General features: G+C 49.6%; 1 protein-coding gene across 5 annotated transcripts in view; it reads right to left on the bottom strand.

The window, feature by feature from the left end:
• Window positions 1–25,709, bottom strand: part of SFXN5 (sideroflexin 5) — a gene marked incomplete at both ends in the record, with an annotated part of 100,751 nt that overhangs the window by 54,903 nt on the left and 20,139 nt on the right. For all 5 annotated transcript variants that reach the window (XM_081101099.1, XM_081101103.1, XM_081101100.1 and 2 more), the window contains 3 exons: window positions 10,454–10,479; window positions 12,371–12,425; window positions 12,958–12,984. In XM_081101099.1, coding sequence (XP_080957225.1) covers window positions 10,454–10,479; window positions 12,371–12,425; window positions 12,958–12,984 — 108 coding nt within the window. The remainder of the gene's footprint in view (window positions 1–10,453; window positions 10,480–12,370; window positions 12,426–12,957; window positions 12,985–25,709) is intronic.

Raw genomic sequence — 25,709 nt, 5'->3', positions numbered from 1 at the left:
CGGCACAGTGACTGCCATTCAGCCCGCGCTTACCACCAGGTTAGTATGTCCTCTCCTCCTATCTCATTCTTTTCCCGTCTTTGCCCGTCTCTCTTTTCTCTGAACTCCAGTCTGCTTGACACAATTGAGCATCATCTTGCCCCATCTTATCTTTGGACACCAGCCTTATCTTTCAGTGGATCAGGAGCTCCTGAGGGTAGAATAAGGGCTTTTCTCCCTGATGTCCCCCCAAGCACTCAGCACAAAGATGGGCCCAAATGACATGCCGGAAACATTGCCAACTGATTCAGAACATTAAACAATTATTGGCCAGAAAAAGATGGATGATGGATCGTGACAATGACAACCACCAGCCATCCCTTCCTTGCCCCTTTTATTAAAGTTTGAATTGCATGGGGGCTGGGGGAGGGGGTAGCCTTTGGAGAGAGGATGCAGACTGAGTTTGGTTCTGAGTCTTCACGCTTCCCTGTATCTATACCCTGGCCATGGGAGGGATGTATTTCCCTGCTCTTGGTGTGGCTTAGTCACGTGACTTGCTTTGGCCAATGGCGTGTGGGAGGAGGTGGCAGTGTGCCAGTTCTAAGCCAGGCCCCAGAAGCCTCGTGTGCTTCGGTCGCCCTCTGGTGCTTCTAACGCCACTGCGGGGAGACGTGCCCTGACTGGTGCCCGGTCCAAGGAGGATGCAACGTGAGGAGCAGAGTCCAGCCTGGGTCACTGATTCCCCGCCGATCCCAGGCCTGTGGTTATAGCAGCAGAACTGCCTCAGTCAAGCCCAGTCTAGACCAGCCAAACCCCAGATCCCTAACAACAAATGTGTACGACTGCCACTAACGTTCTGTGGCTGTGTGTTACGTGGCACTATCATAGCAAAATCTCGTTAATACAGAGATGACCATACAGGAAGAGTGAATGTGCTGTCCTTTATGGTTTTAATGTTCTGTATCATTAATGCACCTTGAATTATGTCTTCACTCGTGATGCTGGTTTCTGAGTAGCCTCACTATCCATCCACTCCACCTGGTGACCATTAGCCCAAGGCTGGGGCCACCCTGGAAGCGACGAAAGACAGTTTGTCTCAGGACAGAGTTGGGATGGGGCCAATCAACGGCACCCACCTGGGAGCTGGCTCACAAGAAAAACCACACCTGCCCTTCAGCCAGCGGTTCTCAACCTGTGGGTCGCGACCCCTTTGGCGGTCGAACGATCCTTCCACAGGGGTCGCCTAAGACCATCCTGCATATCAGATATTTACATTACGACTCATAACAGTAGCAACATTACAGTTATGAAGTAGAACGAAAATAATTTTATGGTTGGGTCACAACATGAGGAACTGTATTTAAAGGGCCAGAAGGTTGAGAACCACTGCCCTTCAGCCCTTTTCCTTCTGAGTGCCCTAACCTCTGCGGAGAGATGAGGTCTCAATCTGGGAGGAAGGTGCCACCAAATATCCCAATCTGCTTGGCAAAAGGGGGACACGAACAGTTGAACAAGGGACAGCAGACCAAGACCACTGTAAACCGTGATATTGGGATCCACAGTGGGAGACAGGAGCAACCCTCCACCCCTTGGCCACTGTCCATACAAAACTAACTCAAATATAGGAAAAAATAAGATTTTTAAAATAAAAGCGTAGCCAATCCAGAGAGAAAACAGGGTGTGTGTCAAAACAACGGGGTGGTGAAACTTAAGTCAGGGGAGGGCTGCGGGGCACAGGACTATCTTGCCAAGCAAGGTAACGGCAAAATAACTGTCCGCACCCCCCACCCCGACTCTGCTTGGCTAATCACTCCTCGCCCTGCAGCTTCCAGCTCAGTTGTCGCCTACTCCAGAAAGCCTTCCCTGACCCTCAAGCTGAGGTCAGACCCCCCTGTCATACGTCCCCCTCCCCCCCGCACCCTGCCTACTTTCTTTGCAGCATTCGCCTCAGTGGTACCTGTTAAAGTGTGCCACTCTCGAGAGCTTCCAGAAGCTTCAGGGGGGGAGACCGTGTGACGCTCACATCCCACATACCTGGGGGTCCTCGCTGGGAAAGCAGCGTGCCCCCTTCCCCCACACAGACACACTCCATTCCAGATGTTCCTCTGCATTTTTCAAAGACCCGCCAGGAGCCCCGCTACTCAACACTGTGCCTGCTCTTTCCTTCTCCTCTGTCTCCATCTTCTGATCTATGTGACTAATGATCTGAAAAGTAGCACTCCAGTGCATTAAGGGTGCTGCTATTTAAAGGGGGCAAACCAGGGAAAGACAATATCTTTTGTCAAATGAGTGTTTGCCTCTGACTGGTCAGACCCAGCATAACCGAGCGACACTTCTTGTAGGACATACATGGGGCCAAAATGGCTGGTGCCGTTGACAGTGGGAAAACATGGGGGCTGGGATTTAAGTGTGTGAAAAAGCAGAGTCTGGGGTGAGGGAGGTTGGGAGATGTCAGAAAGGCCCCGGGACACAGTCAAATCCTCACGTAAAGCGAGCCTCTGTGGTCCACCCCTGTCCCCCACCCCCAGATGACGTGACCCACACCAGCACTGAGAGAGAGGACTGCAAAGTCCCCTGAGCAGCTGCTGAGGAAAGGAGAGGGCTCAGCGTCCGGAGTCCAAGCTCTGAACGTCCCAGCACAGAACTCCGGTTTGGATGTAACCCAAGGCCACTGGACTCACGGACTGGACGTGCAGTCTGCCCTCCTCAGTCCCCAGCTGGGCATGGGGTTGGGGCCTTGAGTTCTGAGATTCTGGAAAAATGGGGGAAGGGGAGAGGAAGGCAGCGGGGGCATGGGGAGCAAAGCTGGGGGGGGGCGGGGGGGGGCCTGGGCGACCTAGGAGAAACTCAGGCCCATGAGAGACGCAGTTCCCCGCAGCTGAGCCGCTCTGGTGGCCATGGCTGAGGGCACAGGCTGGCAGGTGGGGAAGGCAGGTGGGGCCGGGTCACTGGCCTGCCTGCCGCAGCCACAGGTCCATGCAAGTGGTGGCACTGCAGCCTCTCAGCGGAGCCTGGCGGGGAGCGGCCAGTGGTCGGCAGCAGCTGCTGGTGGTGGGCTCTGGTGCCAAAGGCCTGGAGCAGGGAGCCTGCGCTGCACTGGCCGCGGGACCAGCCGCCCTGCTGATGTATAAATCGGGATCTCGTCGCCACACACCCAAGGGGGAGAAGTTCCATCTTCAAATGTTAAGCTTAAAATAAGACACTACATGGGTGCCAGTGGATCTGTGAAATCTGCTGACTAAACTGGCACCAGCCTCTGGGAGAAAACCAGCTCGTTTCCCCTGCGCTCTGGGGAGTGAGCAGGTGGGGGCGGGCTCCTCTCAGGCGGGGTGGGGTGCAGGGTCGGCCAGGAATGCTCACCTGGCCGAGGCAGCTCAGGTGTTGCTTCCAGAAGCTTCTCAGCTAAGGTACCCGCCAACGTTATTGACCCCTTCCCTTCAGCGCTCAGTGTCTTCACTGGCACCCCCATTTCTATTTTGGTGAGCATTCAGTGGCTTCTGCATGCCTGTATTTCTTACCCACTCTGTCATTCAGGGGCTTCCCTAAGGTGTGGACTGGAACCTTCACTCCTGTTCAGGCCCGGCATTTGCTGAGATGTTCAGTGGGGCCTCGGGGGAGCGGACGTGGCTGGTGGGAGCCAGCCCTGGGAGGGAAGTGCTGGGACAGCCAATGTGCTCCCTCCACGTAGGGAAGGCAGTGGCCCGGGGAGGGAGTGGGGCCAATGAGTCCTCACGCAGCTTGTGGCTTGTCCACTGTCCACGTCAAAGTGCCCAGATGGAAGCCTACGGGTCCTCCAGGTCCAATGGCTCCTCCCAGGACCTGGCCCCTGGCCAGCTGCTCTAACCCTGAGTATGAACATGGAGGGCTGAGAAGTGGGGCCCGGTGAGCATTGTCCTTCGGCTCTGGCTGCCACTGAGGCCCAGGCCATGCTGCTCGCTCACCTCAGCCAAGTGTTCATTCAGGGTCTCGGGGGCCAGGGCGTCATGCCCGGCACAGGCTGTTAGCTCCGGGCTGGGCGAGCACTGGCGCCCACAGGACATTCTCAGCAGCTACTTCAGCAGTGAGGTCCTGGCAGCCTGGCAGTGGACCAGTAGCACCCGAGTTCCCAGGATGCCGACAGGGCTGCAGGGACCCTGAAATGACTGACCCGCCTTGGGCAGGAAGAGGGGAGAGTGGGAAAGTATGGGCCGTCCGCCACAACACCCTGTGAGCTAGAGACATGCTGGCACCCCTCGCGTGAGCTGGTTCATCCCAGATGACGGCAGCCATTACTTCCGTCAGGACCCAGTTGGCCTCTTACGAGGAAATGAGCCCCAAATTCAACTTCTCTGGTTCGGCAGAGATGATACTGCCAAATGATGTATGTTTTTCAAGCGCTAATGAAATATTTATAAACAATTATTAACGCAGGCTCTTGTTTGCCCACCTCTTGAGCAAGCATGTTCTCCTTCTTTCTCACTAACTGAATCCCTATACTTGGGGATTGACTAGACATCCAGCCAAATTCTACATGAAATATAGACAGAACTGCTGTGTGGGCCTTCAGAGAAGATTCCTTAAAGGGAACTGACCCAGCTGGGAGGTGTGTCCTTTCACTCCTCCCTCTTTCTCCTCCCTCTTCTGTGGATGTGATGGTGGAACACCAACAGCCACGTTGGACTATGAGGGAATTTTGATGGTAGAAGGCAGCACTGAGAATGGTATAGGAAAGTGGGGGCCTGGGTTCCGGACCGCATGGCGGAGATCTACCTGCCTCCGAACTTCTCTGACATGAGAGAAAAACAAATTAAATTGTTTAAGCCACTGTTATTTTGAACTTTTTTATATGGAGATGGTCCTGACCCTAACTGATGTAATCACATACTATGCTGCAAAAAACAAAACAAAAAAAAACACACAATACATTTCAGGTGGCAGAACTGTAGAGATCACTGTTTCTGAAAATAAGATAAACTAGAATATAATAACAGAAGAATACCTTTTTAAAAAACCACTTATTTGAAATGTGTTCTTCTAATTAAAGCTAAAAGATTGTATACTCTGATTAAAGAGAATTCAAAACTGTAATTTCAAACTTATTTAGAAATTAAAACATAGATCACTATATATAAAAATGTATTACATATAGTCAGGTATTAGATGTACTCAGAAGAAAATTCACAGCCCTAAGCATTTTTTATTAGAAGGAAGAATGAGAATAAATAAATTAAGCAATCAAGGGAAAAGTAAAGAAAAAGAATCCTACCATGAAATAAGAGATCAAAAGAATATTATAAAAACAAAATGAATAAATTATAAAACAAAAACAGAAGAATTGATAAATGCATCCAAGAGCTAATTCCTAGGCACAAGTCTCACCAACCCAGTTACTGTAATAAAAGAGATGGAGGTGAGAAGTAGAGACAAGATTTGAATCAAGCCAAGGAAAAAAAAATTATTAAAAACATCAACATTCAAAACTTTTTACAACAAAGACACCAGACAGTAAAGGGGAAAGAGCTGGGAGAAGAGATTTGCAATATATAGGGATTAATATAAAAAATATAGCCGAAACCGGTTTGGCTCAGTGGATAGAGCATCGGCCTGCAGACTGAAGGGTCCCAGGTTCGATTCCGGTCAAGGGCATGTACCTGGGTTGCGGGCACATCCCCAGTGGGAGATGTGCAGGAGGCAGCTGATCGATGTTTCTCTCTCGTCGATGTTTCTAACTCTCTATCCCTCTCCCTTCCTCTCTGTAAAAAAATCAATAAAATATATTTTTTAAAAAATATCAAAAATATAAAAATAACTTTTACAAATAATTAGGAAAATACAGCCAGTGGAAGAATGGACAAAAGATGTGAACAGGAAATTCAGAGAAAATGAATATAAATGGCAATAAATATTGAAAAGAAGCAGAATCCTTTTTTGATGTTCAGGGAAATAAAACAATTAAAACCATAATGAGATGATACCTTTCTCCCATCAGACTGACAAAAAAAGAAAGAAAGAAAGAAAGAAAACACTGAATATACGAATACCCATGTTACAAAGGTTTGATGAAATCTAACCTCTCTGAAGGGAAATTTGGCAATAGTTATCAAAAATTCAAATGTGCAGCCGAAACCGGTTTGGCTCAGTGGATAGAGCGTTGGCCTGAGGACTGAAAGGTCCTGGGTTCGATTCCGGTCAAGGGCATGTACCTGGGTTGCGAGCACTTCCCCGGTGGGGGATGTGCAGGAGGCAGCTGATCGATGTTTCTCTCTCATCGATGTTTCTAACTCTCTATCTCTCTCCCTTCCTCTCTGCAAAAAATCAATAAAATATATTTTAAAAAAAAAATTCAAATGTGCACACACAGCCATTTACACTGAAATTTCACTTTCTGAATGCCCTTGAGAAATCATCATACTTATGCAAAAAGAGCTTTACAAGGATTTTTCCCAGCACTGTTATTTCTAATTAGCAAATAATAAGAAACAACTTAAATCTATCACTAGGGAAGAGAATACTATCAGCTGGAAAAAAACAAATGAATGAATGAATAAATGAATGAATGAAGCAGACCTTCAAGTAACTAAACAGCTACATGTAATCAGCTAATTGTAGATAAATAAGAATATTGTTATATTTTAATAGAAAAAAATGCAAACCAAAAGAATAGTTTAAATGATGATTCATATATCTGTACTAATAAAAGGGCAATATACTAATTAGACCGGAGACTTTCCAGGAGACCTTTCGGATGTCCTTCTGGACAAAGCCATGGTGATGGGCCGAGGTAGAGGCTATTAGGGGCGATCAGGCCAGGAGGGGAGGGCAGTTGGGGGTGATCAGACGGTCAGGGGGTGCAGTTGGGGGTGAGCAGGCTGGCAGGCAGAGTGGTTAGGGGTGATCAGGCAGGCAGGCAGGTAAGCAGTTAGGAGCCAGTGGTCCAGGATTGTGAGAGGGATGTTGGATATCCCCCGAGGGGTCCCAGATTGGAGAGGGTGCAGGCTGGGCTCAGGGACACTCCCCACCCCCATGCAGGAATTTCATGCACCAGGCCACTAGTATGCAAATACATAGGAAAAAAGCCAAAAGTCCATGACCAACTTCTAAGAGAGTTTACTTCTAAGAGCAGATTTGGGGTTGAGGGTTGTCAGAGGAACTTCTAGTTCTTTTTGTATTGTTTGAATTCTGAGCTGAGAGAACATATTCATGTATTACTTGCATAACTTTTAAAATAGTCTTAAAAAATTCTTGGTGGTAATTTTGAATTCCAAGAGCATATTCATGTATTACTTGTATAATTTTATAAAATATACAAAGAAAAAAACTTTTAAATCCTGAGGCTATTTCTGGACTCCAAAGATAAAGAGAAAAAAAACCAAAGGATCCCCAGGGGAGGGGAAATGTTTACCTACAAAAGAAAAGATAATCAGGCCAACTATTGTTCATGTTTAAGAGGGGGAAAAGACATTTCCAGATATGCAGGGATTCGCAAAGTGCATTGCCCACACACAGTGAATATTACTCAGAAGTACTTTAGCCAAACACACACACACACACACACACACACACACACACACAAAGCCTAAGTAACTGTGACATTTACTATACCTGCTAGGTGGCTGTTTGTAAGCTAAGCTTTCCTAGAAATGTGTCCATTTCTTCTAAATCTTCCAGTTTATTGCTCCAGATTGTTCAATACATTCTGGTCTTTTAAACTTCTATTGTATCTATAGTTATTGTACTTTTTACTCCTAATATTGTTTATTTGCACCTTCTCTCTTTTTTTCTTGCTCACTGTTGCCAGAAATGTCTATTTAATTAGTCCTCCATAGAAGCCAGGAATTTACTGTCAATATAAAAAAAAAACATATGCACAAGATCATCCATTCTCATATTATTCATGCTGGCAAAATATTGGAAATGACCTAAACATCCACATATAGAAAATTAGCTTGATAAAAAATTATGGTATTCTACATAGTAGACAGCTATGCAGCTATTAAAAAAATGAGGAAGATATCTATAAACTGATTTACCATGATTTCCAGGATGTCATTAAGAAAAAAAAACACTAGAGAAAATTTACTTACTTTTACAAAAGAAAAGGGAAGAATAAAATATTTACTTCCAGAGGATGGGTGGGAAGGAGGTAGAAGGGATAGAGAGGGGAATGAAACTTTCATTATGAGTTTTGATATAGCTTTGACTTTTGAGCCATGTTGATCTTTTATATATTTCCAAAAAAAATCAGTAAGAATGGGAAACAACTGAAACTTAATAATAGAAATGAATAAACTTAATGGTATACAAAATAAATAGCATAAACACAACAGAAGAAAAAATTCAAACAACTTTTAAACATGGTTCTCTGATTATATACTCTCAGTAGGATATAGTCAATGGACATAAAGAACTTCAAAGAAATCTTGGGCTTTCCTTATACATTTTTGGGGAGTGGTATTGACACAGCAATTCTGAACGTCTTTTATTTACATGTACCTACAAAAGAAGAGAGAATCAGAATAGGTTGCTGTTGGCCTCTCATTCAGGGAGGAGGGAGATGTAACTATGGAATGAAGGAGGGGAAGAACTCTGAGATGCTGGATTGGAATTAGAGGTAGTATAAACTCACGATTTTTTAAAAGTTGCACTTCCTAAACCTGTCTGCTCAGATGGCCTAGCAACAACAGCACCCTGGTAACAGTGAGCACACCCAGAATCCAGACCTTGGTTTCTAAGTACCATTACCCTCTGAGAGGAACCAGGGCTCTTTGGAGAAATGGATGATTCCAGGACTGGGACACAGAAACTACAAGATGAGTCTGGAATAGCCATATTTTGTGCCATAAAGTATTTAAGTACTCAAAGAATAAGAAGGTGGGGGGTGGGGGCAGTGGATGGGGACATCTGTAATACTGATAACAATAAATTAAAAAAAATTAAAAAGGCATGTCAAATGAACAGAGAAACTTATTTAAAGAGTTCCTTTTGGTCAAATTTGGCACCATTTGTATATAAAAATGAATAATGGCAGAAGTAAATTGTTACCCCCGGATACAAAAAAATACACGAGACCATAGTGATAGTTTTAAGAAGGAGGCAGTAGGGAAATCCCTTATTTACAGGAGGTTACCAACTATTAAACACAGAAGGAATAATATATGTGAAATAGATAGGAAACTTTGAGACTAGGTAAATATCCTGTTTCCAATCAGGCTTTCCACCCAGTGGTCTTAACATTTGTTGGTCATTCTTGTCTGTTTCCAGTTTTAGGCTAATACGAAGAAAGCTACTACAAACATTCACATATAGATCTCTGGGTGAACGTGTGTATTCATTTCTCTTGAAGTAAATACCTAAAATTAGGATTGTTGGCTCACATTGTAACTGTATGTTTAACTTTATAAGAGACTGTAATACCATTTTACACACACCCGTGCCCTAAACCTGATTCTAGGATCACACACTGCATTTAGTTCTTATCTCTTTAGCCTTTTAGGTGTAATTAAAGATAAATGAGAATATATATATGATTTGTACAATCAGGTTCAAAGCAGCACTGTTTGGTTGTGAACTCCAAATTGGAAACAACCCAAATTTTCACCAACGGTAGGATGAATAAAGAAATGTCAATATTGTTATAACAATAGAATATTATGCAGCAATGAAAAATAAACTAATAGCACATATAGCAATAAGGACACATCTCACAAGCAACTTTTAGTGAAAGAAAGCAAAGGCCCCCCAAAATTACATACTGATGATTCCATTTCCGTAAAGTTCAACCGCAGGCCAAATGAGAAGATAGTGAAGACAGTCAGAGAGGTGGTTTCCTGTGGTGCGGGCGTCGTGATGGAGAGGTTTCTGAGATGTTGCGGTTGCTCTAAATCAGCGGTCGCCCACCGGTGGGCCGCAGACCACTGGTGGTCCACGAGGTCCGAAAGGTTGGCGGCCGCTGCTCTGAATCTTTATCTAAGTGATGTTATTTGGATGAGCTCACTTTGTGAAAACTTACCAAGCTGTGTTTACCTTTAAGATGACTGTGCCTCTCTGTATATTTGTTTTATTTTAATGTAAAAAATTTAAAAAGGAAACTTAACCCTGAATCTAAAACTGAACAACACGAAGACTGAATCCTTTCTGAGTTAATGTTGAACCTGAGTTTTCAGAAATCATCCTTACTTTCCAACTTCCCAAGATTTGGGGGGAACGTCCCTGTGACCAGATGAGCATGTCTTAATGATAATACGCAGGACGGGAGATGTGCAGGGATGAAGGCCCAAACAGTGCTCTGTGTTATGCTGGTGCACCTTCTAACCGAAAGACGTTTGACAATACAACCAAGAGAATAAAAAAGAAATGTGCGCTGTATTAGCCAGTTATTCACGTCCAGGATTTTAGCCTCAATCAACAACTCAGTCAAACAGTTGTGAGCAATGACCTAAAGTTATACATTAAAAATTCTTTGGGGAAAATAAAATCCTTTGAAGGTAATACTTACAATTGGCGTCCCAAACGGAATGTAACCTGTGAGAGGAGAGAGAAGAGTCAGGCCTCATAACTCCGCCCTCCGCCCCACAGACCTCTCAATTTAGACATCGGAGGAGACTTCTGGGCTTGGTCTTGACAGTGGCCTCAATGAAGGGGTGCAGGTCCCTTAGGGGAGAGGCATCTCTAGTCCCCAGACCTTTTCCCAGCTCAGTCCTCCCCAGAGCAGAGGGCACCCCTCTGTCCCCCAGCCTCCCTCTCTCTGTTCCCCTTCAGCCAGACAGTTCTCATTCCCCTCCCAAACCCGTTCCTGAAGGCAGGCGGGCCCCAGGGCGCACACTGGGGGCTCCTCCCATCATTTCCCTCCTGAGGCGCAACGCCCCTGCCACGCTCACTGCACACACCACCATGTCTTCAAAGGCCCTGGACTATCCCTCAGCTTCTTTCTCGCACGCACCCTTCCCTCCCTGGCATCAAGACCATTTCTAGAAAGGACATTCCCTCCCCCCCTGAGGGGTGCACCTCTAAGAGCCAGAGCTCTTTCCGTCGCCGGTGCCCTGCGAGGCACCCTCACACACACACAGCACAGAGCTGGTGCGAAGCCCGGCCCGGCCGGGGCGCTGTTTCCTCGCTGCTCATGGCCCGGGGCTATGGCAAGGCTCCCTCCACCGTCCCCACCGCTGTGGACGGGCAGCCGCCTGTCCCCAGCCTCTAACTATGGCAGCTGGTAGCCGGATAGCAGCCAACCACGCTCCTCTATCTGAGCTACATGTAAAGCAAAGGGTTGCATCCTCAGGCGCGTCGTTGCGCATGCACATGAGCCAGCGCTCTCCTACCCGCATTCTCCGGAGAGAGGTCCAAAGCTTGATGGGAGAAGTACAAGAGGAACCAGGCTCAGGGTGGGAGCCTGCTAGGGCCTCGTGCAGGGACTGGGGAGCACCCACAGCCATGGCTAGAGTTCCTCACAGCAAGGCAAGGGGGTCACCTGGCACCAATTGCCCCGTTTGCACAAGGATGTCACATGGCTGTTCATTCTCTCCCCCCATGAGGTCAGGCTCTCTGGGGGTGGGGACCCTGGCTGACCTACCCGACCGGGAACACCCACTGGTAGAGACCCTTCCTCCAGCCGCTGAGGACTTCCCAAGGGGGCATCCAGCAGCCGCGCCACCCACCCTGTACCTCGGGTCATCCACCAGGAGTCAGGTCTGACTCCAGGCAAGGCCTGTGACCCCTCCGCACTGCAGGCAGGGTAACCCCGCCAGCCCGGTGTGTGTGCAAGTCTTTCTGGGCTGTGAGGTTCACCACACAGAACTGTCCTTCTAGTGGCCACAGGATGGGGACTTCCCGGGAGGCGGGCGTCTTCCAGCTACTCCCCCAGCCCCCTGCCCCACTAGTCGGCACAGAATGGAATTTGCCATCGCTGTGCACACAGTGGGGCACATATAGTGAGGACTTTCTGAAGGGCAGGTTAATAGCCGGTTCAGAGACCAGCGAGTTAGTCTGAGGGTTAACTGCCTGGAAGGGCAGAGCGGGGAGCAGGACCTGGAGGGAGAGAGCGCGTGCACAGGTGGGAGGAGTGGCTCCTCAGAGGCAGGTTCGCCTGTAGCAGGTGTTACCCCGGAGGCTGCCAATAACCTGGGAGTAACCTGCAGAGACCCCACCCCAGCTGCTCAGGCAGAAAGGCACTTGTTTTGTTTTGTTTTTAGAAAAGGCACATTTTTAAAAAGCTCCACAGGTGATTCTGAGGCCTGGCTAGAGTCTTACCCAGTTGAGTCAATGTGAACATGCAGGTGTGAGTGTGGCCATGTGCGTAACACATGTGCGTGTCACAGGCTCCCTCCCCTCCCCAGGCCGGCACATCTAGCGGGTCCTGGAGCTGTGACACGGTAAGTGGCCCTGGCTGGGCGGAAGCAGAGGTCCCGGGGCTCACCTGACATTCTAAAGGGCATGAAGATCTTCTCATTGGTGTCCGGGTGTAGAATAGCCTGGCAAGAGCAAGGAACAGAGCACTGGTGACGGTGGGAGAGGGAGGGGGCACAGGGAGAGGAAGGGAAGGAGGCGGGAAAGGAGAGTCCCCCCCCCCTCCCCCGAATGACTCCGATGGTCAGTGGCTGTGTCCTGCCTTCTGGCCAGGCAGTCCTTTCCCACCATTGGGGCAAGAGGAAGCTAACACACAGCCCCAATCAGCACGGGTCCTCTGACTAATGCTCCAAGCTGAACACAGGGAGGGCAGGACTGTGTCTACCTCTCGGGCCCCCTGAACCCCTGTGCCTGGCACACAGTAGGCCTGCAATGAGGACTGTGGGGAAGGCATCACAGGGAAGGAGCGTAGGGGCCCAGGGGAAGGTGAGCATCAGTCTTCAAAAACTCAGGCCCTGGGTACTTGCTTTGGGAAAAGGCGAGGAACAAGGCGGAGGGGAGAAGATGGGCCCACAACGAAAGGATCCCTGGGACAGGTGGGGGCAGGGTCCAGGAGAGGGGAGGGGAGGGGAGGAAAAGAAGCCAAAATTGGATTACCTGCTTGATTTTCTGTGCACTCCAGAGCTGGAAGGAAGGAAGGGGGGTGGGGAGGGGAAAAAAATTAAAGTACATATCCCTTTAAGGTAGCGGTTCTCAACCTGTGGGTCGCGACCCCCTTGGCGGTCAAACGACCCTTTCACAGGGGTCGCCTAAGACCATCCTGCATATCAGATATTTACATGACGATTCATAACAGTAGCAACATTACAGTTATGAAGTAGCAACGAAAATAATTTTATGGTTGGGGGTCACCATAACATGAGGAACTGTATTTAAAGGGCCAGAAGGTTGAGAACCACTGCTTTAAGGTCTCAAAGTCACATTTCTAACCAAGACATCTAGCTGCAAAGGGCTTAAGAGGCTCAGGCTGTCCTGGTCCCCCCAGGTCTGGCAACTACTCTGAGGGTGTGGCGTCAGGGACCCCAGAACAGCAGGGCGAGGGGATCGCACACAGATCATTTAAAACAGTGGTTCTCAACCTTCTGGCCCTTTAAATACAGTTCCTCCTGTTGTGACCCAACCATAAAATTCTTTTCGTTGCTACTTCATAACTGTAATGTTGCTACTGTTATGAATCGTCATGTAAATATCTGATATGCAGGATGGTCTTAGGCGACCCCTGTGAAAGGGTCCTTCGACCACCAAAGGGGTCGCGACCCACAGCTTGAGAACCACTGATTTAAACGAAGGGTTCTCAACCCTGGCTGCTGTAAGGTTGCTTTAAGAATTCTCCCAACATTTTTCTAAAGCTTCCTAGTAGGGCCAGGTAAAAAGCCTGATTTAAATGAAGATCCTTCAACTGTCCCCCAGAATCGGTAGAGGCAGCCTCACATGACTTTTTCCGAGCGAGGCAGACTGCCGGGGTTCCCCGCTTTGCCACTTCCACCTCTGAGCCCCAATTTCCTCTTCTGTAAAATGGGGATAATAGCTGTGCCTCTAACGTTGTTGAAAAAACCTGTGCCAAGTTCGTGGAGCAGCACTGGGCACAAGCAAGTGCCCTTTAGCGGCTTGCTGTGGTAGGTATTATTATTCCTATTGTTGTTATTATAAAAAGGCGGTAAGGAGAAGAAAGTTGCTTTCAAATGAGTGGAAGAGTTGTCTCTCTCCAGCACCAGCATGTGGCACAGGCTGGAGAAACAGAACAATCTGTCAATTCCTTCAAATGATATAAATACTGCCTTTCATTGAATCTAAGACATCGTTAATCCGAAGACATTATTATGTGCCGCTAAGTAAGAAAACAATGACATAATGCCAAGACCACCATCAATACAAAGACTCATCCCATTTAAGAGATGTTAACATGTGACCAAATGGGCCTGTTAGAGGCAAGCAACCCCGGTAAATAAACATTTACATTGTGGCAAACCAAGGGCCAGAGCACTTTTAATGGAGCCAAAAGGGTAGGAGGTGAGAGGTAAGATGCGGCCAGGAGTGGAGTTTAGTTTTGTAACAGAACAGTTCACTTATGCTTCCTTTACATGGCAGTGTTGTTTGCCTGGAACATAAATTAAGTTGCAGAAGGCTACTGGGTAGCAAAAATAGAAGTTATAAAATCGATATATTAAAGCTTATGCATTATACTCACAGCAGAGTCCTCAAGCCTTAATTCACAGCCTAATTACTCTTATTTTAGATACATTTCAAACATGTTTGATTGTCTGCTATTCCAGGAAGATTGAAGGCAGTAGAGTTTTGAAAAATAATAATTGCGGAACAGAAGGGACTGAAGAGAGAAAAACCAAATGCAGAATCAGTGTCAGCCAAAGGAGGTAAGTGAGAGCATACAGCAGAGATGAAAGAAAAAAAATAAAGATAAAAGACTGACCCTCTTTTGCCTTCCTGAAGTGCACCCCCAAGTCCCAGGGCCATTTTAGGCGTGAACCTTTCAGCACCGTCCTGCATCTCCCACAGCGCCGGCCACACAGAAAATCTAAAGCTATTCTAAAATTAAAATTTTATTGAGAAAAAAAAAAACCTCAAAATTTCTTCGTACAGTTCTTTGAAAAAAATTCCCCATGATTCTGAGGAAGAGCCTGGGCAGATAACACTGGCCTAAAAAAACATCAGAGGACAGTGTAAAGGGCCGGTGTTAGAACCAGGCAGGCCTGTGTTCAAATCACTTACTGGAGGCGTGCCCCTGGGCTCATTACATCGCCTTCATGCCTCAGTTTCTCCATCAGTGAAATGGGCTGTTGTGAAGGTGGAGCGGAGGCTGGATGCTCCTGGGCAGTTTGAGCTTCCCTCAGGCAGACAGCTAAGCGTACACTTCCCAGCTTCCCCCACCATTGGGGGGGCCACCCACGTGACCTGGTGCTGGCTGATGGCCTGTGATGTTTGCCACGTCCAGGCCTGGCCCCAAGCCTCCCACAGAGAATCCAGGGGAGGACGGTGAGGCCCTGGAAGATGGTAAAACCATGAAGGGGAAGGAGCTGGGTCCCTGGACAATGTCATGCGCCAAGTCCCTGAGCTGCGCTGGACTCTGACATGAGTGAGAAATGGACCGTACTGTATAAGCCCCTGAACTCTGGGGCCTGTGTGTTACAGCACTTGGCTTACCCTGACTCACACAGAGGTTTAAATGAGATACACATATCTACACTGCTCGGCCCATAGGACATGCTCCATAAATACTTAAAGCAGAGGGACAGTCATTGAAATGAGCAACATGTTTAATGACTTAATTAATTTTAAAGTAACTTCACATCTATTGTCTTATGCCTGCAACATGCCTGTGAGGTGGGTAGGTTCTTTTCAGACAACGTAACTCATCTCAGAGACTAAGGAACGCAGCCCCGGGTCCCTGGTGGCTGGATGGACATGGGCACCCAGGCCTCCTGGCCTCCAGGCTCGCGTCCTCCCTCTCTCCAGGGCCCTGGAGGAGATGACGTCTGGTCTGGCCAGCGTGACTGCCAGGCCCGAGGCGTGAGAGGAGGAAGAGAACTGGCTGACATCATCCTGAGGGCGCAGAGCCTCCTGGCAGCTGATGCTCCTCCCGCCGAAGTCCCGCCAAGCAGCACCGGTAACCCATGGCGACATCCGTGTCCCTCAGGCTCAAGGACTGTCCTTCATCTCCACCCAGGGGCAGCGACGGAGAGTCAGGCAGGTGCTGGCTTATCGGCAAAGGCAGAATCCAGCAGGGCTGTCAGCAGGCAAGGCCAGGAACCCAGAGCTCACAGGCTTGTCCCTTCCTCCCTCCCCTGAAGTGACACCTCCACACACGTGACCTGGGCAGGCTAGTGGCACCGATATGGGCCGTGGTAAATCTCACACGATAGATCATTCCATGCTTTCTATTTGGCTGAGCACTTTCCCACAAAAGCACTGAGATCTGAACCCAAGCTGTGTGGTTCCAGGGGCCCCGCTCTTAATCCCCACATCTCCCGATTCTAACGCTGGCACGACCGTGCACACCGTTCTGCCCTCGGGGCATCTAAAATACTGTGGAGCCCGGCTGGCGTGGCTCAGTGGCTGAGCATCGACCTATGAAACAGGATTCCTGGTCAGGGTACATGCCTGGCTTGCTGGCTCGATCCCCAGCAGGGGATGTGCAGGAGGCAGCTGGTCAATGATTCTCTCTCCCTCTCCCTTCCTCTCTGAAATTAAAAAAATAAATAAAATAAATAAATATATATTTATTTATTTATTTTTGGAAAATAAATAAATAAAATATTGTGGAGATCTTCCCACATCAGAGCACAGAGAGCACCTCATTTTTCCTCACAGAAACCTTGAATGAATGCATTGTATATTCTACTGTGCCCTATGAGTGGACTTTTAGCCTATTTTCAGTCTTTCTTATTGTGGTAAAATATACATAATGTGAAACTTACCATTTGAGCCACTTTAAAGTGGCAGCTCGACGGCGTTAGGTGCATTCACACTACTGTACACCATCACCAGCATCCATCTCCAGAACTTCCTCATCTTTCCCAACTGAACTCTGTACCCAGTGAGTACCAACCCCCCACCCCCAGCCCCCCGCCCCCACCCCGGCCCCGTCCTCCTTCCCCAACTCCTGGCAGCCACCATCTTTCTGTCTCTGTGAATTTGATCGCTCAAGATGTTCCCTACCCGTGGGATCATACGATGTTTGTCCTTTGTGTCTGTCCCATCTTTCACTGTGACAACCATGCTCTGGAGGATTTCCCTGGAGTTGTCACTATTATATCATCAGCATTTTAAGAGAAAGGATGAATGTGCTCAGATATTTCTGCAGGATACAGGGGAACTAATGGTTACTCTAGGGAGAGGCAGGGGGCAACTGGGGGGCAGGGGAAGGGAAACTTGTTTTTTAGTCTCTGTTTTTTACATCTTTAGAATGCGGTAGCTTGTTCATCTGTTACTTATTCAAAAAAAGAATTGTTAAGAAATGTTAAGCCCTAACCGGTTTGGCTCAGTGGATAGAGCGTCGGCCTGCAAGCTCAAGGGTCCCAGGTTCAATTCCAGTCAAGGGCATGTACCTTGGTTGCGGGCACATCCCTAGTCGGGGGTGTGCAGGAGGCAGCTGATAGGTGTTTCTCTCTATCCCTCTCCCTTCCTCTCTGTAAAAAATCAATAAAATATATATTTAAAAAAAAAAAAAAGAAAGAAATGTTAAGAGCAACCGTGAAAAAATAGATATAGGGTATACAACCTCTATGGCACAAACTGTTTATCGACCTCTATGGCACAAACTGTTTATTGTCCAACAAAAATCTGTGTTCCCTTCTTCTGTAGTAATAGGACAGTGGTGGGCAGGGAGCCGACCTGCTGCACTGCATTTCCCAGCCTCCTTTGCAGGGCAGGTGGCTGAATTGCTGTATTATATCTCCCAGCTTCCTTTGCAATTAAGCTTATCCACGTGACTGAGTCCCCCAGTGGCACTGGATGGGAAGTGAGATGTGCTTTTCCCTAACCAGGGCCTCCCATTCCATGCTTTCTGCCCCCCTCCTGTGAGCCGGAGCCAGGATGTGGCTGCAGCCCAGCCTGAACCATGCAGAGGACACCCCAAGGAGACGGTGGAGAAGCATGATGGAAGGAGCCTGGGGCCCTGAGCGATCCTGTGGGGCAGAGCCACCTGCCCACCGGGACCTTGAACTGTCACATGGGCGAGAAATAAACTTCTGTGTTGTTTGAGCTGGTGCCTTTTGGGATCTTTTTGCTACAGCAGTTAGTATAACCCTAACTAAGATAACCAATGTGGGGTTAGAGGAAACTGCCTCCCATGATAACAGATACGCATTTCCCGAGGCGGGAGGAAGAAATCAAAGCTAAGATAGTGCTTGAGGCTCTTCTTGTGACATTTGGCAATGCTCCCGCCTCAGGGGGCTCTGCGGGGAGGTGGGAGGGACCTCTCCCCTTTAAACTAAAATTCCTGGCCGTGACCTGAATGAGCAGGCTCGCCCCATCTCCAGCCTGTAGCAACACTAGCCAGGCTCACAGATTTTGGCCCTGGCTCAGCCACTAACTTACATGGCCTTCCTGTGCGAGTCACCACACACCTTCCAGCGGTTCTCAACCTTCCTAATGCCGCGACCCTTTAATACAGCTCCTCATGTTGTGGTGACCCCCAATTTCATTGTTACAAATTGAACATAATTGAAGCATAGTGATTAATCACAAAAACAATATGTAATTATATATGTGTTTTCTGATGGTCTTAGGCGACCCCTGTGAAAGGGTCATTTGACCCCCCCAAAGGGGTCGCGACCCACAGGTTGAGAACCGCTGCCTTAGACTTACAGGGTGTTTCAATTAACCAGGCAGGAGAAGGGGCAGGAAGCAAGTCTCTCCAGGGTCCCTTCCTGTCTGAGGATGCCAGACCCCGTTTATAGAGTGAGCAGGACAAGGGCTTGGGTCTGACTCCCAGGCCTGGGCTTTTCCCTGGGACCTGCTGGACCCATATGTCGGATGCTGGATGCAGAAATAGCAGCAGGAACCGCCCACAAGCCAAGAGCTGGTCACTAGCTTGTAGCTTCATGAGCCAGTCCTGCAACCAGGTGACAGATGGAATGTGAAGCATTGAACGTGAGTCCAAAAGAGATATCGTGGATGGTCCCTCCACACTGAGAATCTAGGACAGGGAGCCCCCGGCGTCTTCGCGGCAGCCCGCGGAAGCAGCTCCACTCTAAGCTATAACTCCTGGGCGTGACCAGTCTCCTTTGGGCTCAGCCCATTTCCCTCGGTGCCCATGGCCGAAGGTAAAAATGCGCAGCCCTGACCCTTTGGAACTGACGGGCTGCAGCAACAGCCCCTGTGGTTCTGAGAATTTGGACCCGGCTTGATTTTTAACTTGGAGGGTGAGGACAGAGGGGGGGGGGGGGGCGTGTAGAAGCCGTCTTGGTGAGAGGTTGCTGGAACAATGCAGATGTTTGCTGGTTTCAGAAACGGCCTGAGTCTGAGCTGAGCTGCCACCTGAACCTCCCCGTGTAATAGGTTGAGAGGTTGAAACCAAGGGAGGGGCAGAGGGCAGGCGGCCCCTAACAAGCCTCGGAAGGAGAAGCCCTGCCTCCTAGGGGCAGAGCAGGGCATGTCCCCAGCACCAGACCCCAGACCCCAGATGGAGGCACTGACTGCCCAGGCCCCACCCCCAGTTTGCTTGCTCCCCTTCCCCTCTGCCTCCTTCCAAGCTGCTTCTTCAAGCCTCTGAAGGCAGCAAAGACGAAGCCTATTTAAAACAGCTCCAGACGGTAATTAAACGGAGCCTGAAGGGGATCCTTCTGCAAAGCAAAGGCTGCTTCCATAAACTAACATTTTAAAGATCTTCCTAACTTATCGTTTGGGCCAATCCCATTATTCCTTACCATTAATTCTGTTGCCATGGTTACTCCCAGGTACTATGTACCTACGCCAGTCTATGTGGGGTGCAGCTACCCCCAGTTCTACAGAATCGCGAGAGGAGGAGGAACGTGCCCCTGGCTCCGCAGCTTGGCCCACAGCTGCAGCCCGAGTTCCCCACACAGGCATGGGCCGCGGAGTCACACCTGGATTTGAATTCCAGATTCCCCACGTGCTGGCCATGCAATCTGGGGCAACTTACTCAATCTTTTTGAGCCTCCATTTCCTCATTTGTAATGTGGGGATGTGAATACTTATTTTCAAGGATATTGCAAAGATTAAGGAAAATTCATTTGTTCAACGTATACTTATTGAGCAGCCATTATGTGCTGGGTACTGATCTAGGTAATTAGAAACACATCAGTGAACAAAAAAGATTTAAAAAATATCTGCTTTCATAGAGCTTTATGCTAGTGCCAACAGACAATAAGTAATAAAAATAATAAGTACGTGAATTCTCTGATGGCTGAGAAGACTGGGTGCGTTAGGACACATGAGAAAGGGTGTGCACGGGCAGTGCGGATGGATTTTTTATTTTTAAATTATTGTAATGGCGCCCACACAAAAGGAGAAGGTGAAGGATGGGGAACATGGAGGGGACAGGGAGCGTGATGACATGGCCAGGGCCACAGCTTCTTGCATGGGGAGGAGGGATGAAGAGAAAGGCCAGGCTGGAGCTGAGGCGGAAGAGGGAAGAGGGACACGCTGGGCTGCATTCCCGCCACCCCCTGAAGCACCTCTGGTACCTGGATCCCCCTTCCACCCTGGCCCCCTAAGATTCCACCTCTTGTCCTGCTTCTGGCCCTAGTGGCTACGTGAAAAGACTATTTTCCCCTGACAGAGTCTTAAATAGGATGGTGTTTAGGCCCTGACAATGGTGAGGTGGTGAGGGTAGTTCTCCTTGAGGGGACACTGGAGAAAATACTCGAAGGAGGGAGTGATCCATGCAGACACCCAGTAGGAGAGACTGTTCCGGCAGATAGGACAGCCAGCCAAACACCCTACAGCGCCCTGGACTGCCCCACAACGAAGAATTATCCGGCCCCAGAGGCCAATTATGCCGAGGCTGAGGAGCCCTGGAGCAGAGGAACAAGCGATGTCTGTTTTCACAGACGGCTCTGACTGCTGTCTGGTCCCAGAGGGGCCCAGGGAGAGTGGGAGACCACCCAGGAGGCCACGGCAGTGACCCAGCCAGGGACGCAGCCACAGCCTCCAGCACAACACCCAGCACGTTATGCAAAGGCTCCAACTAGTACTGATCGCCTGCCTGTTCTGTGCCAACTGGAAGGGCCAACCCGGGCCAGCCCCCAGGGGCAGGGTGCTGATCAGCATCCCAGAAGCTTGAGGCCAGGGGTCAGGGTCAGGGGGTGGAGGTCAGCCAAGCCTTCCTTTCCACCAGCTACTGACAAACCTACCGACACCCAGAGAAGATGTGGGGCACAAGTATTTTCACTCGGTATTTTCTCTGCTATTTTCAGCAAAGCCCAGACACCCTGACCCCTTTCCTCTCTGCCAGAGGAACCTTGCAGGGTCTGGTAGGTCCCAGCTGCCTTGGTCGGTTACAGGCAGAAGTCCATCCTGCACGGGGCCTCCGAGAGGGTGATACGTTCTGCTGGGTGCAGAGCCAGCACTTAATAAAGGTGGCTGGTTCCCAGCCCCTGAGGAACATGGGATGAGACACAAGCACCACCACGCAGAAGCCGGCAACGGCTCCAGAGACCTGCTCACCCCTCCTGGCCACTCCAGCAGCTTCACACGGGTTTCCTGCCCCGTTAACCAGGCACCCACCAGAATGCTCCCCCACCATGCGCTGTCATGCTGCTCCCTTGCTCAACAGCTCCCGGCAGCTTCCTCTTGCCCCACTGGACACACTCAGCATCTCTCGGCCTGAAGTTACAGGACAGATTCTCACACTCTGCCCTGTCACTTCCCAACTTCCTCTCCAACGATCTCTCTAAGCCCATCTTTTCTCCCTGTTTCTCCCTCTCTGACCTCTCTCTGCCTCTCTCTGCCTCTCTCTGTCTCTCTCTCTCTCTCTCTGTCTCTCTCTCTCTCTCTCTCTCTCTCTCTCTCTCTCTCTCTCTCTTTCCTCTACTTCTCAGATTTTGTCTGACTTACAGGGAACATCCTCCCACTGCACTGGGTCTCTCTATTCTACGCTCCATCTACCCTCAGGGCCCACCTGTACTCCTCCTCCACGAAGCCTTTCCAATCACCAGCAGGTTCAGGATTCTCTCGCCGATGAACGTCTACCTACCATAGCATTAGCTCCACGCGGCTCAGCCAGCAGCCTGGCCGCGAGCCACCCACTTGTGTGGTGGCCTCACCTGTGCTGGGGGCTGGAACCAGGGCATGTGTCAGTCTCCCCCTCGGTGCCCAGCTACCGTTTGCATATTGGACAACCAGCAGATGCCCAGACCACACAGGTTTAACTGGGCTGCCAGACCCTCACAAGCTCCTCTGACACAACCCCCTTCACTCCTCTGTCCATGTTTGTGTACACTATTCTGCTCCACAGAGTATCGTCTTCCCTTCCAAAGCCACTGCAGACAGTGGGAGAGACAGGCATTGGGCCTCCCAGGCCCAGTGTCAGATCCCTGTCCTGCCACATACTGGCTGTGTGACCTCAAGTAACTAATTCAACCTCTCTGAAACTCCGTTTTCTTGCCTGCAAAATGGAGTTAATAGAGGTACCCACCAAGCAGGGTTCCTGCAAAGACTAATGGAGGTAATAGATGTCAAGTGCTAGTACTTGACATGGTGCCTAGCGCTTGGTTGGCACGCAGTGAGTGTTGGCTCATTACCATGGTGGTGGTGGTGGGTGGGGGTGGTGTCCTTCCATATTTAACCACACCCATCTGCATCCATGTGAACCCACCCAGCACATAAAGTGCACACAGCAGGGCCGTGCCCCAGAAACCTCACTGCCTGTACTTACGTTGTCGCTCTCATCTATGGCTTCGTTGTTTAAGTGATAGCTACAGTCCTTATTAGGGCTCCTGGCATACCAAATTTCCACCTGTTAAGCCCAAAGGGTAAATTATAATTATTTTTATCCTCAGGACTAATTATTCATGGTGTAGCAAACTTTTAACAAGGTAACAGTCACCCTGGCCGGGTAGCTCAATTGGTTGGAGTGACATCCCATACACCAAAAGGTTGTGGGTTCGATTCCCGGTCGGCACACATACCTAGGTTGCTGGTTTGGTTCTGGTCCGGGCACGTACGGAAAGCAACTGATCACTGTTTCTCTCATATCCATGTTTCTCTCTCTCTCTCTCTCTCTCTCTCTCTCTCTCTCTCTCTTTCTCTCTCTTTCCCTTCCTCTCTCTCTAAAATCACTTTTAAAAAACACACTCATATATACTCAGGTGAGGATTAAAAAAACAAGTTTACAGTCTTGGAAGGAGATACCAACCCTCACTAACAGACAACCAAACTAAGGCCCATCGGGTGCGAACAAACCGTCCGTCCATCTCCCAGGGTATGCCCACTGGTAAGATGCTGTAACTGGAGGGCAGATTACATAACAAGCTGGCACGCAGGTGCCCAGTGCTATCCGTGCCATCAGGACAGGCCCGCAGGTATCAGGACACAGGCACAGGCTTCTGACCCTCACACCGACAGAAGGACATCAGAGCAGGCCCAGTGCCTGGGAGCAGATGAGGCCACTGTCCAGACTGAGATAAAGTACCACCTGAGCCTCTCAGAGGCCACAGAAGTGACCCTTGAGCAGGGCCAGCCAGGACCAGGACCAGGACTGTCCTTCATCCCAGATTGCTGAGGTTTGCCCAAATCCTGAGCTGAAATGTCATCACCTGTCCCCTCCGTTCCTGTGTCTACAGAGGCCAGAGGCAGGTATGGCTTTGCAAACGGAGGTCCAGGGAGGGCTGCCCCAGAGCCCAGTCCCGATGCCCTGGGAGGATGGGAAGGGAGGGAGAGGGAGGATCTGCTTATTGGGGGCAGGTCCACCGGTGGAGCGCTGGGCCAGCGAGCCAGCAGAGGGACACTGCAGGCCTCACCGACATGAGCCAGAAAGGGAAGCAAAGCCGGGGCCAGAAGCCCCCGCCTCCCCTGCCCCATCCCTGGAGGTACATGGAGGCTTTCAGGACAGAAAACAAGGAGGCCCAGGACTGGAGAGGAGCTGCCAGGAATGCCACCAGGCTCCCCGGGACCCATGGCCAGAAAGAAGTTCTGGGCTAGGAATGAGGAGATGGAGGCCTGCCCTCCCTGCTGACTGCAGCCCCCAACTCAGCTCAGATGCCTGAGGTTGCCCCTTCCCAGCCAAGCACGGCACCGTCTCGGCCACCCTCACAGCCCTGCACAAGGACACCTGGCCAAGGTGCTGCGTCCGCCATGCACATGCCCTTGGGAGCTGGGCCGGTGGAGCACATCCGCCACTTCCTCAGGGGCTGCTCTCCCCGCGTTCACCGTGTGCTCCCTTATCTGCACTGCTTCCTATCGGCGCCTTCTCTCCACCGCCCCTTCTCACCCCTCACACCTCCGGACAGAAATCTCTTCCAGAGGCCCGTCTGGGTCCCTCCTTCCTCTGCTCTCCCACAGTATCGTGTTTTCACTGTTGTTGCCTAGATTCTGGGGAGTCCATGAAGCAAGACCCTGCTCCAGCGTCTTCCCTGGTCTGTCCCCCAGGCCCTGGCACCAAGCCTGACCTGTGGGTGCTCCCTAAAGACGCACTGAAGTGCACTGGAATGGGAGGGCTGATGGCCAAGCCGCCTGCCCCCAGGACACCCTGCAGGCACTGGTGTGTCGGGTGGCAGCACGGAGCCTCAGCCTGGGCTTTGCGCCTGAAGGTGTTAGAGGAAGGAGGGGCAGTGCGCACATCATCACCAAAATAACGGCAGGGAAGACAGCAGCAGAGGAGGGACAGCAACATGTGTTTGGATGGAAGATGAGTAGAGTTTCAGTAACTGACCCAGCAGAGAGGAGGAAGACATCCCCTTAATGCCTGAAGAGGGCATGCCTAAGGAGCCAGCCCATCACCCCAAGGATACCAGCAAAGCTAAGAACTCAAAGGGACCGGGGACCACGGGAAAAAGGGGCTAATCACAAGGATCGATCGAAAGTCTGTCCTCAAAGCTGTAATACCCAGACCTTCACCGCACAGCAAGGTGACTCTTACCACCCGCACCTGCATCCCTAGCAGATGCTGACGGCTACCAGCCTTCTGGACAAACTGAAGTGTGGTGACTCCAAAGTTGGGAACACTAGCACAGTGGAAGGTGGGAGTAGGTGAGGCTGAATGCAGGAAGATTAGTGGAAGTCTGCAGAGAGTTTTGGGACCCCAGCCTCCTTCCCTTCCTTGGCTCCCAGAATTTGGAGACATGAGATAACACTGTATTCACAAAAAAGGAAGAGGATTCTATTAAAAAATAAATAAATAGCCCAACCGGCGTGGCTCAGTGGTTGAGCATCGACCTATGAACTCAGAGGTCACAGTTCGATTCCCGTTCAGGGCACATGCCTGGGTTGCGGGCACGATCCCCAGTGGAGGACGTGCGGGAGGCAGCAGATTGATGAGTCTCTCTCATCATTGATGTTTCTATCTCTCTCTCCCTCTCCCTTCCTCTCTGAAATAAAAAAATATATATATATCTATAAATAAATAAATAAAACCAGTCAAAGAGCTCACGGAAATTGAATTCTGAGTGTTTATCTAAGATGTGAATATTTGCTGATAGGAGTTTCAGAATGAGAAGAAATTATTAAATAAACAGGCTGAGAAAATTTGCCAGAACTGAAAGAGAGGAGTATTAACTGAAAGGAGTCACCAAGAATCCTGAATCATGAATTTTAAAAAAGAGGCACTGTGGAATTTCAGAAATAAATTGTATCGATAAATTGTATAGATAAAGGCCCTAAACATTCCAAGGAGTGAGAAGAGGTCGCTTGCAAAGAATCGGGAATAAAAC

Source organism: Myotis nattereri, assembly GCF_964212035.1.
Source record: "Myotis nattereri genome assembly, chromosome: 10".
Taxonomy (NCBI): Eukaryota; Metazoa; Chordata; class Mammalia; order Chiroptera; family Vespertilionidae; genus Myotis; species Myotis nattereri.
This window is presented reverse-complemented; position numbering and strand designations above follow the sequence as displayed.